At 34.0% G+C, this 14,919-nt stretch overlaps 1 protein-coding gene across 1 annotated transcript; it reads left to right on the top strand.

The window, feature by feature from the left end:
* Window positions 1-1,122: 1,122 nt before the first annotated feature.
* Window positions 1,123-13,575, top strand: LOC128994656 (proton-coupled amino acid transporter-like protein CG1139). Its single transcript, XM_054419347.1, has 9 exons — window positions 1,123-1,157; window positions 4,278-4,408; window positions 4,911-5,061; window positions 7,220-7,344; window positions 8,825-8,909; window positions 9,440-9,712; window positions 10,574-10,752; window positions 11,426-11,598; window positions 12,074-13,575. Exons 2-9 carry the CDS (start codon window positions 4,296-4,298, stop codon window positions 12,334-12,336), a joined length of 1,362 nt encoding a protein of 453 aa, XP_054275322.1. The 5' UTR covers window positions 1,123-1,157; window positions 4,278-4,295; the 3' UTR covers window positions 12,337-13,575.
* The last annotated feature ends 1,344 nt before the right edge of the window (window positions 13,576-14,919 follow it).

Here is a 14,919-nt window from a genome sequence, read left to right as displayed (position 1 = left end):
CATGTGTTTACAAAAGCTAAAGAAACCCATTGTTAACTTTGGTTTTTTAGCTTTGCTGTTTACGACAGAATTGGAATTTTAAAACTCTTCAAGAATTAAATGCTTCTTGTTTGTTACATATGATAGGTCAGATGAATACTTTTTAAACTTCAGCTATTTCTCAACTTGATAAACCTCTTCATCTCGAGTTATGAGGCAAGTTAATTAGACTTGAGTTGGATCTTGTGCTCGGTTGGTTGTAAGTGTTGATTCACATTTCTACTCGTTCTTTCTTCAGTTGGTTGTGAATATAACATGACTTCATTTAATAATGATAAGTTGACAACTGATTCGAGTTGAGAACTGAGTTGACCACTGGCTCAGGTTGGGTTGACCATTGCCTTGAGTTGTTTGCTGACTCGGATTGAGTTGACCTTTTGCCTTGAGTTGGCTACTGACTCGATTTGAGTTGACCATTGCCTTGAGTTGACTACTATGGCTCGAGTTAAGTTGAGCATTAACTTGAGTTGACCACTGGCTGGACTTGAGTTGACCATTGCCTTGAGTTTACTACTGACTCCGGTTGAGTTGACCATAACCTTGAGTTGACAACTGACTCGGATTGAGTTGAAAATTACCCTTCAGTTGACACATGTTTGACTAAGGTATATTGATGATAACTAACATCTGACACACCTAGATAAGTAAGTACAGGAGAGAACACAAATCTGCAGTATCTTTATTGCTGTTTCCAAAGTATTCCGAATACACCTTTGAGTCTCATGGTTAAAACATGTACTAGCTATAAAGTGAAATTTACTACCCATGAAATGTTTGACAGTTTAAAAAGATATACAAGGGATGTGCAAAAACTACGAACACATTTTCACACCAGTGCAGTGTTACATAGCAAGTGACATTATTGACCAATAACACATACATAATTGTGCACATTGATTCTGAATTTCTAAAGCAAAAGAATGTTTACTTTTTGAACAAACACTTGAGTTGGCGTGAGCCGACTATTGTGTGTAGAGACAAACACCTGTCCGTAACACTAGTTATCTCAAGAGCAACAAAGAGACGAACCTCGGAGAAGATAAGTTGAGCTTATAAGCAGATATGTGATCGATATATGTCAAACCGATACTGTGTGGCGCGGCTCTTGTTGCTATAAGGTAAGTAGGACATGCACGGGTCATTGACATGATTAATTAGTCTTAGAGATAAAAATTAAGTAAGTAAGATATTACAGCAAATGGTTAGTTAGTATTTTTGTTTATTTGAGTTCGGTTTTATTTCCACTACACGCGCCACTACACATGTACAGAATTTTTTGTTTTTTTCCGTGACAGAATAAAGCTTTCTAAGAAAATAACTTTGTACAGAAATGGTGGTCGTATAGAAATTTAAGATTAGTTGAAATAAAATTTGTAAAATAAAGCCTTTACTTTTGGGAACATAAAGATTGGTGGAACAGGTTTTAAGATTGAAAATATTAAATTTGTCAAACAAAGTGTTTTAGGAAAAAGAAAATTAGGCTCACAAGATTACTGGTTAGAGATGTCCCTTAACCAAATGTTTTCTTATAACAAAATTCTTCATGATAATTTTTGTCAGAGTAGGTATTAAGTAACTAGATTTTAAAATTGCGACCTTATTGATGTCAGGGCACTTAAATTGTCACAACTTCATTTACTAAAAGTGAGCAAATATTCAAAAATAAATAACAAAGACCATAAAGGACTTGGCTTTATATTGCTGCAACCAATCTTGATTCTGATACCAGAACATACACGTACATGGCAAAAACCCTCAAATCCATCCTTCTTCTCCACAAACAAAATCTTAAATACCGTCAAATCCTCCTTCTCTGCAAAAAAAATCCTGGATATGGTATTGGGCTTACAAAATGTATTACAACAAGCCTGTAGTAATATTATTAAGTACTAAAATCTGGAACAAAACTTGAAATCACTATGATAAGAGGTAATCTGTCACTCATCATGATCGTACCAGATTTTTAAACTCCCACTGCTCTATATTAGACAAATCCATGCACTAAAGAGAGAACTTTAAAATACCCCTGCAACAGCAAACCTGCAGACTAAGCAAATTACCATTTACCTGGCTGAATTTCCACTAAAATATTACCCTTAAAATTGTCATCTTCTATTCCTATTAAATAGCATTAAATTTAACAAGTAGACTACTTAGGTTTGCTGCTACATGTGTTTTTTTATTGAAATATTGATAGCCTAGGACGCAATTAATAAAAAAATTGCTAAATTGCATTGTAGGATTTACTATAAATAAACCTTTTGCCTCTATATTTACTCTACTCCATACTTGCAGAACATTAAAATTTTTTTCTCATGGCAATTAAACTTAGAATCAGACCTTTGGGTTTTCATGAGTGTTGTACCGGATGAAAGATTACTAAAGATACTATAGTTGCTATATTTATAAAATTTAGTTTTAAATCAATTTCATAGCCACAAAAAAAAGCTTTAGTTAGCTATGTAAATAAACGGTATCAGCATTCTGACACATACTTTCTCCCATAAGTTTGTCAACAACCTTTATCATGTGTAAGTAGTGAGAGTAAATATACGCAAATGGGATTTGTACAATTTTCTTCAGAATTTAAAGGACTATAACATGCTAAATTTTTATCAAAATCGTTCGGGCCATTTTTGGGAAAATCATATTCTTCCGTTATTTTATGGGGTTTTATGGGAAAATCCCCATTAAAAATAAAAATTTCTAAAAAATTAAAAAAGACTATCAAAACTGTAAGGACTATAACATACAATGTTAAATCAAAGCTGGATTTTTTTCTGTAATCCTTTTTTCATTTTTTTATGGGGTTTTTATGGAAAAATAACATATTTGACCATAACTTTTGAACCATAATTTTTACAGATATGGGATTTGTACCATTTTATTCAGAGTTTTAAGGGCTACAACATACTAATTTTTTATCAAAATCGTTCGGGCCGTTTTTGAGAAAATTAGATTTTTCCGGTTTTTTATGGGTTTTTATGGGAAAATCCCCATTAAAAATCAAAATTTCTAAAAAATGAAAAAAACGCCTGGAGATACCATGGATTAGAACCTACATACCAAATTTCATCAAAATCGGACCACAGGTGTGGTCTCTAGCTCTGTACACATCCAGACACACAGACACACACACACACACACACACACACAGACATCACTTCGAAAACCACTTTTTTGGGTCCAGGGGGACCCAAAACGAATATATCCACTCAAAACTCAAACTCGAAAATTTTGACGAAAACAATACTTTCTCCATATACTATGGTATAGGAGAAAGTAAAAACTAACAGAATAACTAATGGAATAAGAACTAACAGTTTGTGACCTTGGAACTCTAAATGCATATAACTGTAAAGTGCAACAATATCTTGTTTAAACAACAATATACTTAAGGTGGATTATAGCTATAAATCCATCTTGTTTACTCAGAAGTGTGAGAGTGGTTTTGACGTCAGCCCCTTAACAGAAATAAGCCTATTTCAGAAACACTGATGTTATCAACAAATAAAACAATTGTTAATTCTTAAGACATTGTTTCAGATTATATTTGTTCCAGCAGAGGGGCATTTGGAGAAAAAAAATCTAGACAACACAATAAAAAATAAAAAAATCATCAGTTTAACAAAGATATAAATTCAATTCAATTCAATCAACGAGTCGATGTTTTTAGAAAACTGATTAATTTGATAGTCACTGGGCGTGAGAAAAGTCAGTAGCTTTTTGATTTTTCAAAACTAGACTCAGCTGTTTTTTAAATTTTATTGTTGCCCCTAAATATTTTTGGCTAAAATAAAACAGCTGATCTGATTCGGTAACAAAGCCATACGTCTTCCATTCATATTTGGTTTAAAGAATACCAGTTTTCTCATAGTGATGTCCCCATTTCATTACTGAAAATGAATAACTTCTTGATCAGCATCGTACGTGTTATTAAATTACCTGAAAAAAGCAAAAATATATACGTCTAATAACACTTGTAATCATATATTTACACTTATACTGTTGACTTACAAGACGGTAAATAATATAAAAGTTGGTACCAACTTTTATATGTATTTACCATCTTGTAAGTCAACAGTATAAGTGTAAATATATGATTACAAGTGTTATTAGACGTATATATTTTTGCTTTTTTCAGATTACTGAAAAGTAAATGAATAAAAGCAAACTTTCCTCTTTTGACAAAACTAATGGAAAATTATAATTAAAATGTGTTATCCTCGATACTTTAGATCAAACACTAGTCCCTGATGGATCTGAAGCCTCCTCCTTATGAGAAACCTCCTCCAATTCCGGAGTTGCCGGATCGTTTCCCGGCTGTGGAAGGGGTCGGACAAATGCAGCGGCCCAAACACCCAACATCGTAAGTCTATCCTTTCTTGCTATCAGGTTTAAATCATATAATAGGTAATGATTTGGGGAAATAGCAGATCCTTTGGTATCATAGGGGTAGGTGATGCATATGATTTTTGACTCCGAAGAATCTAAAATGCACTTGGTTTTGTTATTTGTGTCGGAAGCTTGCTTGATATTGGTGGCTGACGAAATAATTAAAGAGCTTTATGAACTTTTCATCTTCATACAGCTGCTCAAAGTTTTACACCGGTACCTATCAAAATTATTTGAATAGTGAGTCACTGCATTTACTTCTTGATCTTTAGGCTCTCTTATGAGATTATATGGTTTATTTTCTCAATTTATCTCATTACTGTAGTTTGGAAACATGCGTAACCTCATTATAGAACAGAAGAACAAGCAGAAAATGATCTTGTAAGTTTGTCCATGGGTATTCAAGGGTTACCCAAAAATCTTAATCTATGTTTGGTAAGTTTAAGAAATTTGTAATAAAAGAACATATTTTGCAGCTACGTAGAGACTCTAGGTCATTTCCTCAAGGCGAACATTGCGTCTGGAATTTACGCGATGGGAGATGCTTTTAGAAACGGAGGCTTGATCCTAGCTCCATTCCTGACTGCGGTTTTAGGTGGTATTTGTGTCTTCAACCAACATATATTGGTAAGAATTTTAAATTTAAATTGAACACGCTTACTTTACTCTTTAGGGCTAAATTGAATTTATATTTTTCAAAACATGTTGTATACTGCTTTTAAGTATATGAGTAAGGATCCTAAGCTACAATATTACAGAACAATACTTCATAATTAAGAAAATATACTTTGCTTTGGAATAAATTTAGGAAGTAAAAGTAGTGGATGCACAATTAAAAATCTTTCCTTTGAGGTTAGTTAGTGGCTCAGTCCCAAGTAACTGCTCTCCTTTTGCTCTGCTCTGGATACTTTCCTTGCTCAGGCATCTGTGTCTCATAAATGCAAGGTAAAAGAGACACTAGCATCTCACGTTCCTCATCACTAGTGGCGAGAACCTCTTGTGCGAAGGGGTGGGGTATTGTGGGAGAGCCCCTCACGCCAATTTAAGAAAATCTTTAAATTAATTTTATAATTTTTAAGTTAGAAAAATTAACTTTTTAATTATAAAATAATTTTAAAATATAAAATTATTTCAAAACATTTTTAACTATAAAATTAGTTTTAACTTAAATTTTGTTATTATAAAATTTAACTGTCATAACCTAACCTAACCAACCAAACTTGCTGATAATAAAAAAAAGATATAAGTTAAGATAAAAATCAAATGAAGGTTTACTTATAATTTTTAATTACTGTATAAAATAAATTTTCCTAAAAAGATTTAACTGTCATAACCTAACCAAACTTGCTGATAATCTAAAAAATATAAAATAAAAATGGAATGAAGGTTTACTAATTTAAAAAAAATAGTTCTTAAAAAATAAAGTTAAAAGTAAAAAATAAGCATAATCTTGGACAAAAAGTTAGTGTTGCCGGCCAGATTCGAACCGGAAGCCCTTTGATTACCAGTCTGAGACGCTAGCAACTACGCCACGAACTCCGATGGAATCTAAGCGTCTCGTTAACGGTAATGGTGTTCCCTCAAGAGTAGAGTGACGTCACGCCCCCCACTCCTTCGCACAAGAGGTTCTCGCCACTAGTGATGAGGAACGGGAGATGCTATAAAAAGAGACTGCCAATCTCTAAAAAAGTAAATAAAAGAGTTCCAAACAGTATTTGAACAAATGTTTACAATACAATGAATTTGCTATTGTTGCCTCTTCAGATGGAAGTAGTAGTATTGAAGTTTCTCGACAGTTCTCTACTACTTCCTTCTGAATTGTATTCAGGAGGTGTGGAATATAAGCTAAGGATTGTCTGACAAGGTATGTTGAGCCACTATTTGTAAAACCACGGAGAAGTAAGATACAGAGGAAACATGCTTATTGAACAACCATGTATATTAGCTCTGGAATATATGCTAAACGATCAAAGAAGAGCCCGAACGGCTATTTTGTTTACAACAGCAGTCGTAGCACACACACAGGCCCCCCCCTAAAGAGTGTGAGTGCTGTAGTATGTGATGGTAAGGGGAAGAGGAGAGTGGAAGGGGACGACCAATAGAACTTGCACTAGACACAAGCGACTGGTAGACACGGCTTGAGTGTACCGTTGAATGTTTCCTCTGTATCTTGCTTCTCTGTGGTCAAACAAATGTTTGCGAATATTTTGTGTGCATCTACTACCTAATATTCCTTTTTTAGAAAGTTTGTTGCGCATTTATTCCTCCTTTATTAGTGTATTGTACAGAAAAGAGCTTGAGGTCAAGACTTAAAAATAAGTTCAGTTCGTTTTAAAAAGGTTAATTTACCAAATGTCTTTTAAAGAAGTTATTGGCACGGTCAATGACAGTTCATTGACTGTGCTCTTTTTTTAATTACTACAAGCAAAATAACATGTCACAAGGCATGACACTTATTCCTTTACAATGAAATACTTTTTTTGTACAACAAACCCTTACACTAAAGTCGGGACCACGTAAGTTTGCAGTTGAGGGAGGAGCCTATTTACCATATGGTTTTGAATGAACCAATGAGAACCGTGCGGTGTTGCCAAATCTAATAATACCAGCACCAGCTGATTTGAAAATATTGCTTAGTATATTTTAATTAGTGTTGTCAATGGGCGATGTGGCAACGTCGCACTAGCCTTGTCTTGTGATTGGCTGCCACCAACTGCAAACTTACGTGGTCCCGACTTTAGTTGATTATTTGGCTATTTTGTTTATCTAATTTGTTCATTATCAGGTGAACTGTGCCACTGCGGTGAGGGAGAAGTACAAATTGAACTACTACCCAGGTTATGACACAACAGTGGAGCTCTGTTTTAGTTCTGGACCTCCGATATTCCAGAAGTACGCCTCCCGGGGAAAGTAAGTAAGAAACACTTTGTATCAAAACCACTACAAGGAGAAATCAGTGAGATCACTGACAAATTGTTTTTTGAGAGTTTGAAGAACAATAACTAAATATATCTAGTTAAGTTCTGGCACATCTTAATCAGACACGTATTCTGACACTTTGGTAATTTGACGCTGCACTGAATGAGTCTTCAGCCAATGTTACTGTTCTTAAATTAGATGTGTGTTTTTCATTAAAAACGTTAACACACAACATTTTTAGAGTCCCTAATTGTAAAATAGTTCTTAATAAAGTCATCATAAGTTGACTTTTTTTAGTTTGTAGGTTAACTTTTATAATATTTTTGGTTAATCAATGGTTTTTTGAGAATTAACTCAACTCCCTTCAGCCATAAAAATGAGTGTTGCACCAATAAAAGTCATCTCTATGGTAAAAAGTGATAACGCAAACATTTAACAAAGTACAACACACACTTATTTTGTTTTACTTTTAAGTATTAAAACATGTAGTATATTAAGTAAAAAGTATGGACCTTAGTATGGACTGAACTGAAGAGCCAAATTTCAATTTTGAAGACTTAACCGTACTGATCTCTAACAGTAGTTTTCACTCATGGAAATCCCTTATTTTGTGCACCCTCTGGCAGATGTCTTTTGGCAGAATTTTCTCTTCTCCAGTCATGGGCTAAATATGTGGTTTACTTACTTACTTACTTCCATGGCCACTTTACCCAAGCTGGCACTTGGCCTTGCCAACACGTTGCCAATTCTCTCGGTCCTCCAAATCTTTTTCTACTAGTCTCATTTTTTCCATATATTTTCCGGACTTGATCCCACCACCTGGCCTTCCTACTGGTCTTCTTCCCCTCAGATCTTCCTTTAGCTCATCTTCAACAATCTCTCTTCATTTCTCCTCAAGATATGGCCAATCCACCTTAGCCTTCTGCTTTTGGTCTCTCCTACAATATCGGGGTCTTGGAATGATTCTCTTAACTCTCGGTTGTGGCGGTTTCTCCATACTCCATCTTCACATACTGGACCATATATAGGGCTCTTAGAACTTTATTCTCAAAGGTTGTAATCTTCTTTTCCATGTTCTTGTCCAGGATCAAATTTTTCCCTCCATATAAAACTACTGGTATAATTAATTATTCTCTTGTATCTACATTATTCTAATTTGGGTTTCCTTTGATAAATCAAATAAATGATAATATAATAAATATAAATAAATATGAATAAATGATTCAATTATTTTTCCACATGCACACTGACTTTTATTTGCTGCATTTATCCTATTCTGAATTTCTATGTCTTATCTATATTTATACGTCAGACAGTACAACGCCTAGATATCTGAATTATTGACTCTTAGAAATTGGTGGTTGTTAATTTTCAGAAAATTTACATTAAATTTGTGGTTATTGAAACATTTATAAAATATAAAGAAAAACATTAATCCAATGTTTTAATTGTTTCCCTCAATGTTTTTTAGATCAGCTGTAAATTTCTTCCTCATTGTTGCACAGCTGGGCTTCTGCTGTGTTTACATGGTTTTTGTCACCAGCACAACCCATCAGGTAAATAATAACAATATACAATTTTTTCCTAGTTTTTAATGTAGGCAAATGAATATTTTTTTAACGCTAGGATAGAAAGTAGCGTTTTGCAGGCTGAACTAAATACAAGTAAATAAATTGGTTGTTACAGTAGTTGTTCATCTTTGACTATTAAAACAATTAACTAGACTTCCCCATGGTAAAGTTGTTCCCAGTTTTTCAATCAAAAACGTTGTTGTTGATGTGAATCACCAACAAATTGTGGTGATCTAAATTACTGATTTCTGTCAAATACACAAACTGTTTCACCAAATCAAACAGAACAGCCTTCTCAAAAAATAATTTTAAATTTTGAATACCGGTATCCTAATCCTCGTTTCTCATGAACACTAAAACATTACTTGTATCCTTGCTAAGAACAACAAACAAATTTGAGACAAACATGTGTCTCAAATGTATTTAAAATAAATTGAAATTATATTTAAAACCATGAAATAGTATTCAAAACCATGAAATACAAAACTAACATGCTTTACTTTTTCCCATTCCAGATCTTACACAACTTCGGCATCGAGTTAGAGATCCACCTGAACATGTTGGTCACACTGGCTCTGCTCCTTGGCTTCATCATTATACGCAACCTCAAGTACCTCGCACCAGTATCATTGTTTGCCACAGCCACAATGTTCCTTGGTGTCGGCCTGACCATCTACATCAGCAGTCAGGATCTTCCCCCGATCAGTTCTAGGTACGCTCTGCCGTCCTGGGTGCAGCTGCCGCTGTTCTTCGGGACTATCATCTACGCCTACGAGGGCATCAGCCTGGTAAGTTACTTGTAGAGAGTACGTAACCACTAGTATGATCGGTAGCTAAATGTTTTGCCATACTTTGTTTTAAAATTCAAACATTCAAGGTCAAAATTATCAATGCTTAAAAACAGCGACACACTCTTGAGTGTGTACTTTAAGCTAAATATGAGAGCATGAATAAATTTTGGAAGGCCTTTTATTGATTTTGAATGGATATATTTGCTGCAATAGTCTTTTCTCAATTTTCCATTTAAATAAGTAGTTTAAGTTTGAAGGATGATCCATCCTATTCTAATAACACTAATGCCCCATCCGTTTATCTACATAATGAAGAGCCTGTTGGGCATTTAGACTAACATTTAGATGGGCGAAAGCCTCTACATAACACCTATGTTCTTAAAAAAGCTAATTACATAAAAGCTAATATTCAAAAATTTTGATGATGAAGTTTCAGATTAAAACAAAACAAAAACCAATTCTTCAGCTGCGGACATGGAGAAATGTTAATCAAGAAATTTCACTAGAAACTGTTTGATGGACTAAGCAGTCAGTGTTGTAATCACCGAAACAAATTAAAACCCACCAACCATGGATTGGTCTTCTGGTAGTAGTCCTTTACTATACCAGTTTAGGATGGTTTTATATGCTACAAAAAAGACATTTGGAACACAACTTTGGGAGGATCAACTGTTGAATATCTCCCAATTGGAGTTTGATTGAATAGCTAAGGTAGCTGATTGTAGTGCCTGCCGAGAAATCAAAAGGTCACTGATCTGATTATGAGAACAGTCAGACAGGATACATCAAATAAATGAAAGTGTTTATCAAAAATGTAAAATCTTGTCACGAATATGTATAAAAATTTGTATTTGTTAGGTGTTACTTCTACAAACTGAAATGGAGAGCCCTGAGAAGTTTGATAGTCCTCTTGGGGTTCTAAATGTTGGCAACATCATCGTAACTGTACTGCAAATCATCGTCGGCTTCATCGGATACCTCAAGTATGGAGAAGATGTAAAGGGAAGCCTTACCCTCAATCTGCCTTTTGACAGTGAGTAAGTACTATCCACTGACGAATCTCAGTGTTGTTTTACCCGTGATTTTTCTAATTATTGAAAGTTGAAGAAGATTAATATCTATGAATTATTTATTAACGGTAACAGTGGTAACACTTAATTCAATTATGTAAGGACAAGATAAAAAAAATTTTTGTTGTGTAAAACTGACAAAGTAACATACGCTGATGAATTTCCAATAAAGAACATAATCGAACTAAGCCTGAAGATATTCAAATCATTTTAAGTCTTTAAGGAAAAGTCACTGAGAAACTTTTCTAACTGTTTTACATTAAAAGCTATTCTTTTGCTTATGGATATGTTATAAATAAAATTGCATGCAGATGTTATGCTCATATATACTCAAATCCAAGTGTTTTAAATATTGTGCCTTTGTTTAGTGAAAAGTAATGTTAGTTGGGTAGGTATTCCGGGTTTTTCCAAATTTAAAGTACCTAAATACGTTGTAGGGATACACCCATACATTGTATTACTGGTCCTTTTATGATCCTCAAAGAAAGTGTTCAGTTAGGCGATTAGGTATACTCACAGTGCAATGAGAATATAGCCCATGTTTCATGATTTTTTAGTTTGTTAGATGGAATAAATGGTTTTGTTTTTTTTAAATTTTACTATAACTTTGAATTTTAAAAAATAACAAATATTTTTACAGTCTATCACAGTTTGTCAAGATCGCCACAGCCATCGGGATCTTGTTGACGTATCCGATCATGTTCTACGTTCCCGTAGCCCTGATCTGGCCGGCTGTGGTCAAACGATGGGGACCTTTCAACAAATCTGCTAAATATGAAATCATCCTCAGGCTGGTGCTTTGCTTTCTTACATGTGAGTATACAGCGTAGTTGAATGAGTAGTGGCACAACCATGTAGGCCTACTCGTAAAAGTTGATTCAAAATATCTTTTTTTATGATCTGTTTGATGAAGAGCTGTGATTGCTATAGTATTGATCACAGTTTTGATATTAGGTCTTTAAAATAGAATTTTGAAGTCCTTATTGACTCTCAGTAAAAATATAGTTTATAGGTTAAACACTTACTTTTCATAATTGTCTTCAGGAAAGAGTTCTGAGTTTATAGTTCAAAGCTGTTCACTATCAGTAGTGATTCTAGGACCTTATCATGGTTGGGGGGGGGCTACCAGGGGGGTTTTCACACCCCCCAAGAAAGAATGGGTCCTGGGGGTCCCATCAGAAGGTTTGGAATTTTAAAACCATTTTCAACATCTAGAACTGTGTCCAAAAAAGGACAATATGTTTAAATTTATTATTTCTTTCATTAACTTTACCACTGTTTCTCCCAGTCATACTGTCGGAGATCATCCCAGACCTGGGTTTGTTCATCTCGCTGGTTGGCGCAGTCAGCAGCACGGCGCTAGCGCTGGTGTTCCCCCCTCTCTGTGATATAAGCATGCGCCAGCTAGACGGAGATTTTGGCTTCCTCGGCTGGCGTAAAATGGTGGATTATCTCACACTCATCATCGCCTTCTTTGGCTTCTGCACCGGAAGTTATTTCAGTTTAGTCCATATTGTACAAGCTTTTGGTTCATCGACAGAAGAGAGTTAGTGTTAAAGGGTATTTGTCACAAAAGATTGTTAAAAAGTGAGAATTCTTTACTCACAGGAAGCTCTGTTAACATTGGACTCATGGGTGTCCATATATTTCCCATAAAGCGAGCTGGGGTGTCTGATGGGGTTTGTTTAAAGTAACCTCTTAAAAGACAAGGGTCCAGAGAATTTTTAATTGCGGTGCAAAATTATTATTTTACACATTTTGATACCTATATAGTTCAGCCGCTTAGAAAACGACCTGCGCGCTAATGCTAAACCAATGCTGGAGGAGGTCGCTTTCCAAGCGTCCGAACTATAGTACCTAAATTTGCTTAGTCAATTTGAAGATTTTTTCATCGATTTTTTAATTTTAAAACTTACTTCTGTGGCCACTCCTCCAAGCAATGCATCCATTTATAACTTATAACCCATTTATAACTTATAACCATTTGTAACTCTAGCCTCTTTCTTCCTGCCAGTCTCCTTATTTCCTTCTCAACTTGATCCCATCACTTGTGGTTAATGCAAACGTGGTGTCTGGGGGGGGGGGGGTTATCTTATTAAACTAAAACTTAATTGATCAAAAAAGATAAAATAGAAATGACAGTCGTAATCTTCAATTTAATAAGGGAGCTATTTTAAATAAATAGTCACTAGATCTTGTTGAAGAGATCCTATATATCAAAAATCCTATATATTAATGAGCAAGAATGATTCTTAAAAACCTTTTTCCTCAGCTCGTAGGCATCACAGGGGAAATCTACTCATGCTGCTAGAAAGATATTTTTCTTTAGATGTGCAGAATCCCTTTATAAATTAAAATAGGCTAAAAAATAATAACAGAAAATTAATTTAAAATTAAAAAAAACTTACATGGTCCTTATGGGTTGCTTATGCTGGTGACAAAATGTACACAGAAAATGAAAACAAATTGAAGAAATTCCCATCACATGTTATAATTTACAGCGTAGGGAAAAAAAGAGATGTCTGTACATTACATTTTTTTGGTTGAGTTTTCGACCACTGGATGACCTCTAGTTTACTAATTAGAGGCACAGTAAGTTATAGATAAGCTATACATAGGTACTTCTTTGTAAAAATATGTGTTTAATTTGTATTATAATATTTTGTATTTGTAGGTTTATTTGTTTTTTATAAAAAGATGCAATGCACCATTTGTTTACTGTAAATGTACTTATACATGTAGGTTTGTTTTGAAAATGTAATAAACTTATATGTTTCATTTAAAACCAAACTATGGTTTTTGTTACCTCTCATAAAATATTACCACTATTAGTAGGCCTATGTAAGCCAGTCATGACGTGAAGGAATAGAATGTTTTTGTTTTATAAGTAAATGGGCTTTATTATACAATTTTAACATCAGTATGAAACCATAGCCTCATTCTAATATAAGGCCGCAGCGAGACAAAAGTGACAAAGCCCAAATAGAAAGCTATGGTATAAAGATACATTAGTAAAAGATGTGAATAAAAATTATAATATGAAGATTAAACTGCTTCTACAAGCTGACAACAGGAAAAAAATTTAAGGGCCAGATGAAAAGCTCCTTCAGTACAAGTCATAAGCAATTCTATGTATATTGATGACACAAAAACACACACACACATAACATTACAAACCAATGTAAATTGATTAATGGAAAGGGAAGTAAATTAAGAGCAAGGGAAAACAGCTGATAATTAAAAGGAAAAGCTCCAGAAAATACCATGTTTTATGTCAGCTGTTTTCAAAACTGGTTACATTCTATTTTGGAATAATCAAAATTTTTACTATGTATTCCAATTCCCTCTGCCTATTTTATGCACACTTAAAATTAACTAAATACAACTGTAGAAGAAACCATTTTACAAATTGATTTCTTTTACACTGAAATCATAAGCCCCACCAAGATTACTAAATTGAAGGTGGGAGATTTATAAAAAACAACAGTTGTTTGACCTCTATTAATGAGTCTTAACACCATATGTGACCTCTAAAAGGGTGTGGAGATAAAATGAGATGTAACATGTTCAAAAAGGCCGTCACAAACTCATATATACCATCTGGTTGTAATCTATCAAATGCTTGACACCAACAAACCATCTCTTGTGCTTACTAGGGTAAGGTTTTCACTTTCTCTAAGTTAAGTTGGAAAATAATATTGCATATCTTTGATTATAATAGTTATTACATACGGAGAATACATTGGAAAATTGCATAAGAGCAAAAAATTTTTTTCATCATGATCGGATGATATATGTTTAAAACAATGTGGTTTATGGGTTAAAATTACTTTTTTATCAACATACAAAGCATTTTTCATTTTGATGATCTTGTTAAAAAAATATTTGAGCAAAAACAGATCAATTATTTTACTAAATAATTACGAGAAATGGTTGGAGTAAAAAAATATCTATTGCAAGTCTGGTTGCTAAGAAAACACAATAATAGGATTAATTTAGTTCCCAGTGTAGTATTTGAAACTGAATATTATCATGTTTATGAAGATCACCATACATATTCGGCCAAAAGAATTGCTGGGTGATTTTGAGACAATACCGTAAACCATAATAATTACAATCGAATAACTTTTCAAA

The sequence above is a fragment of the Macrosteles quadrilineatus genome, unplaced genomic scaffold (assembly GCF_028750875.1).
Source record: "Macrosteles quadrilineatus isolate MER2022 unplaced genomic scaffold, UCM_ALF_1.0 Scaffold_5__1_contigs__length_97177068, whole genome shotgun sequence".
Taxonomy (NCBI): Eukaryota; Metazoa; Arthropoda; class Insecta; order Hemiptera; family Cicadellidae; genus Macrosteles; species Macrosteles quadrilineatus.
The sequence above is the reverse complement of the archived record's forward strand: the minus strand, read 5'-3'. Positions and strand labels throughout refer to the sequence as shown.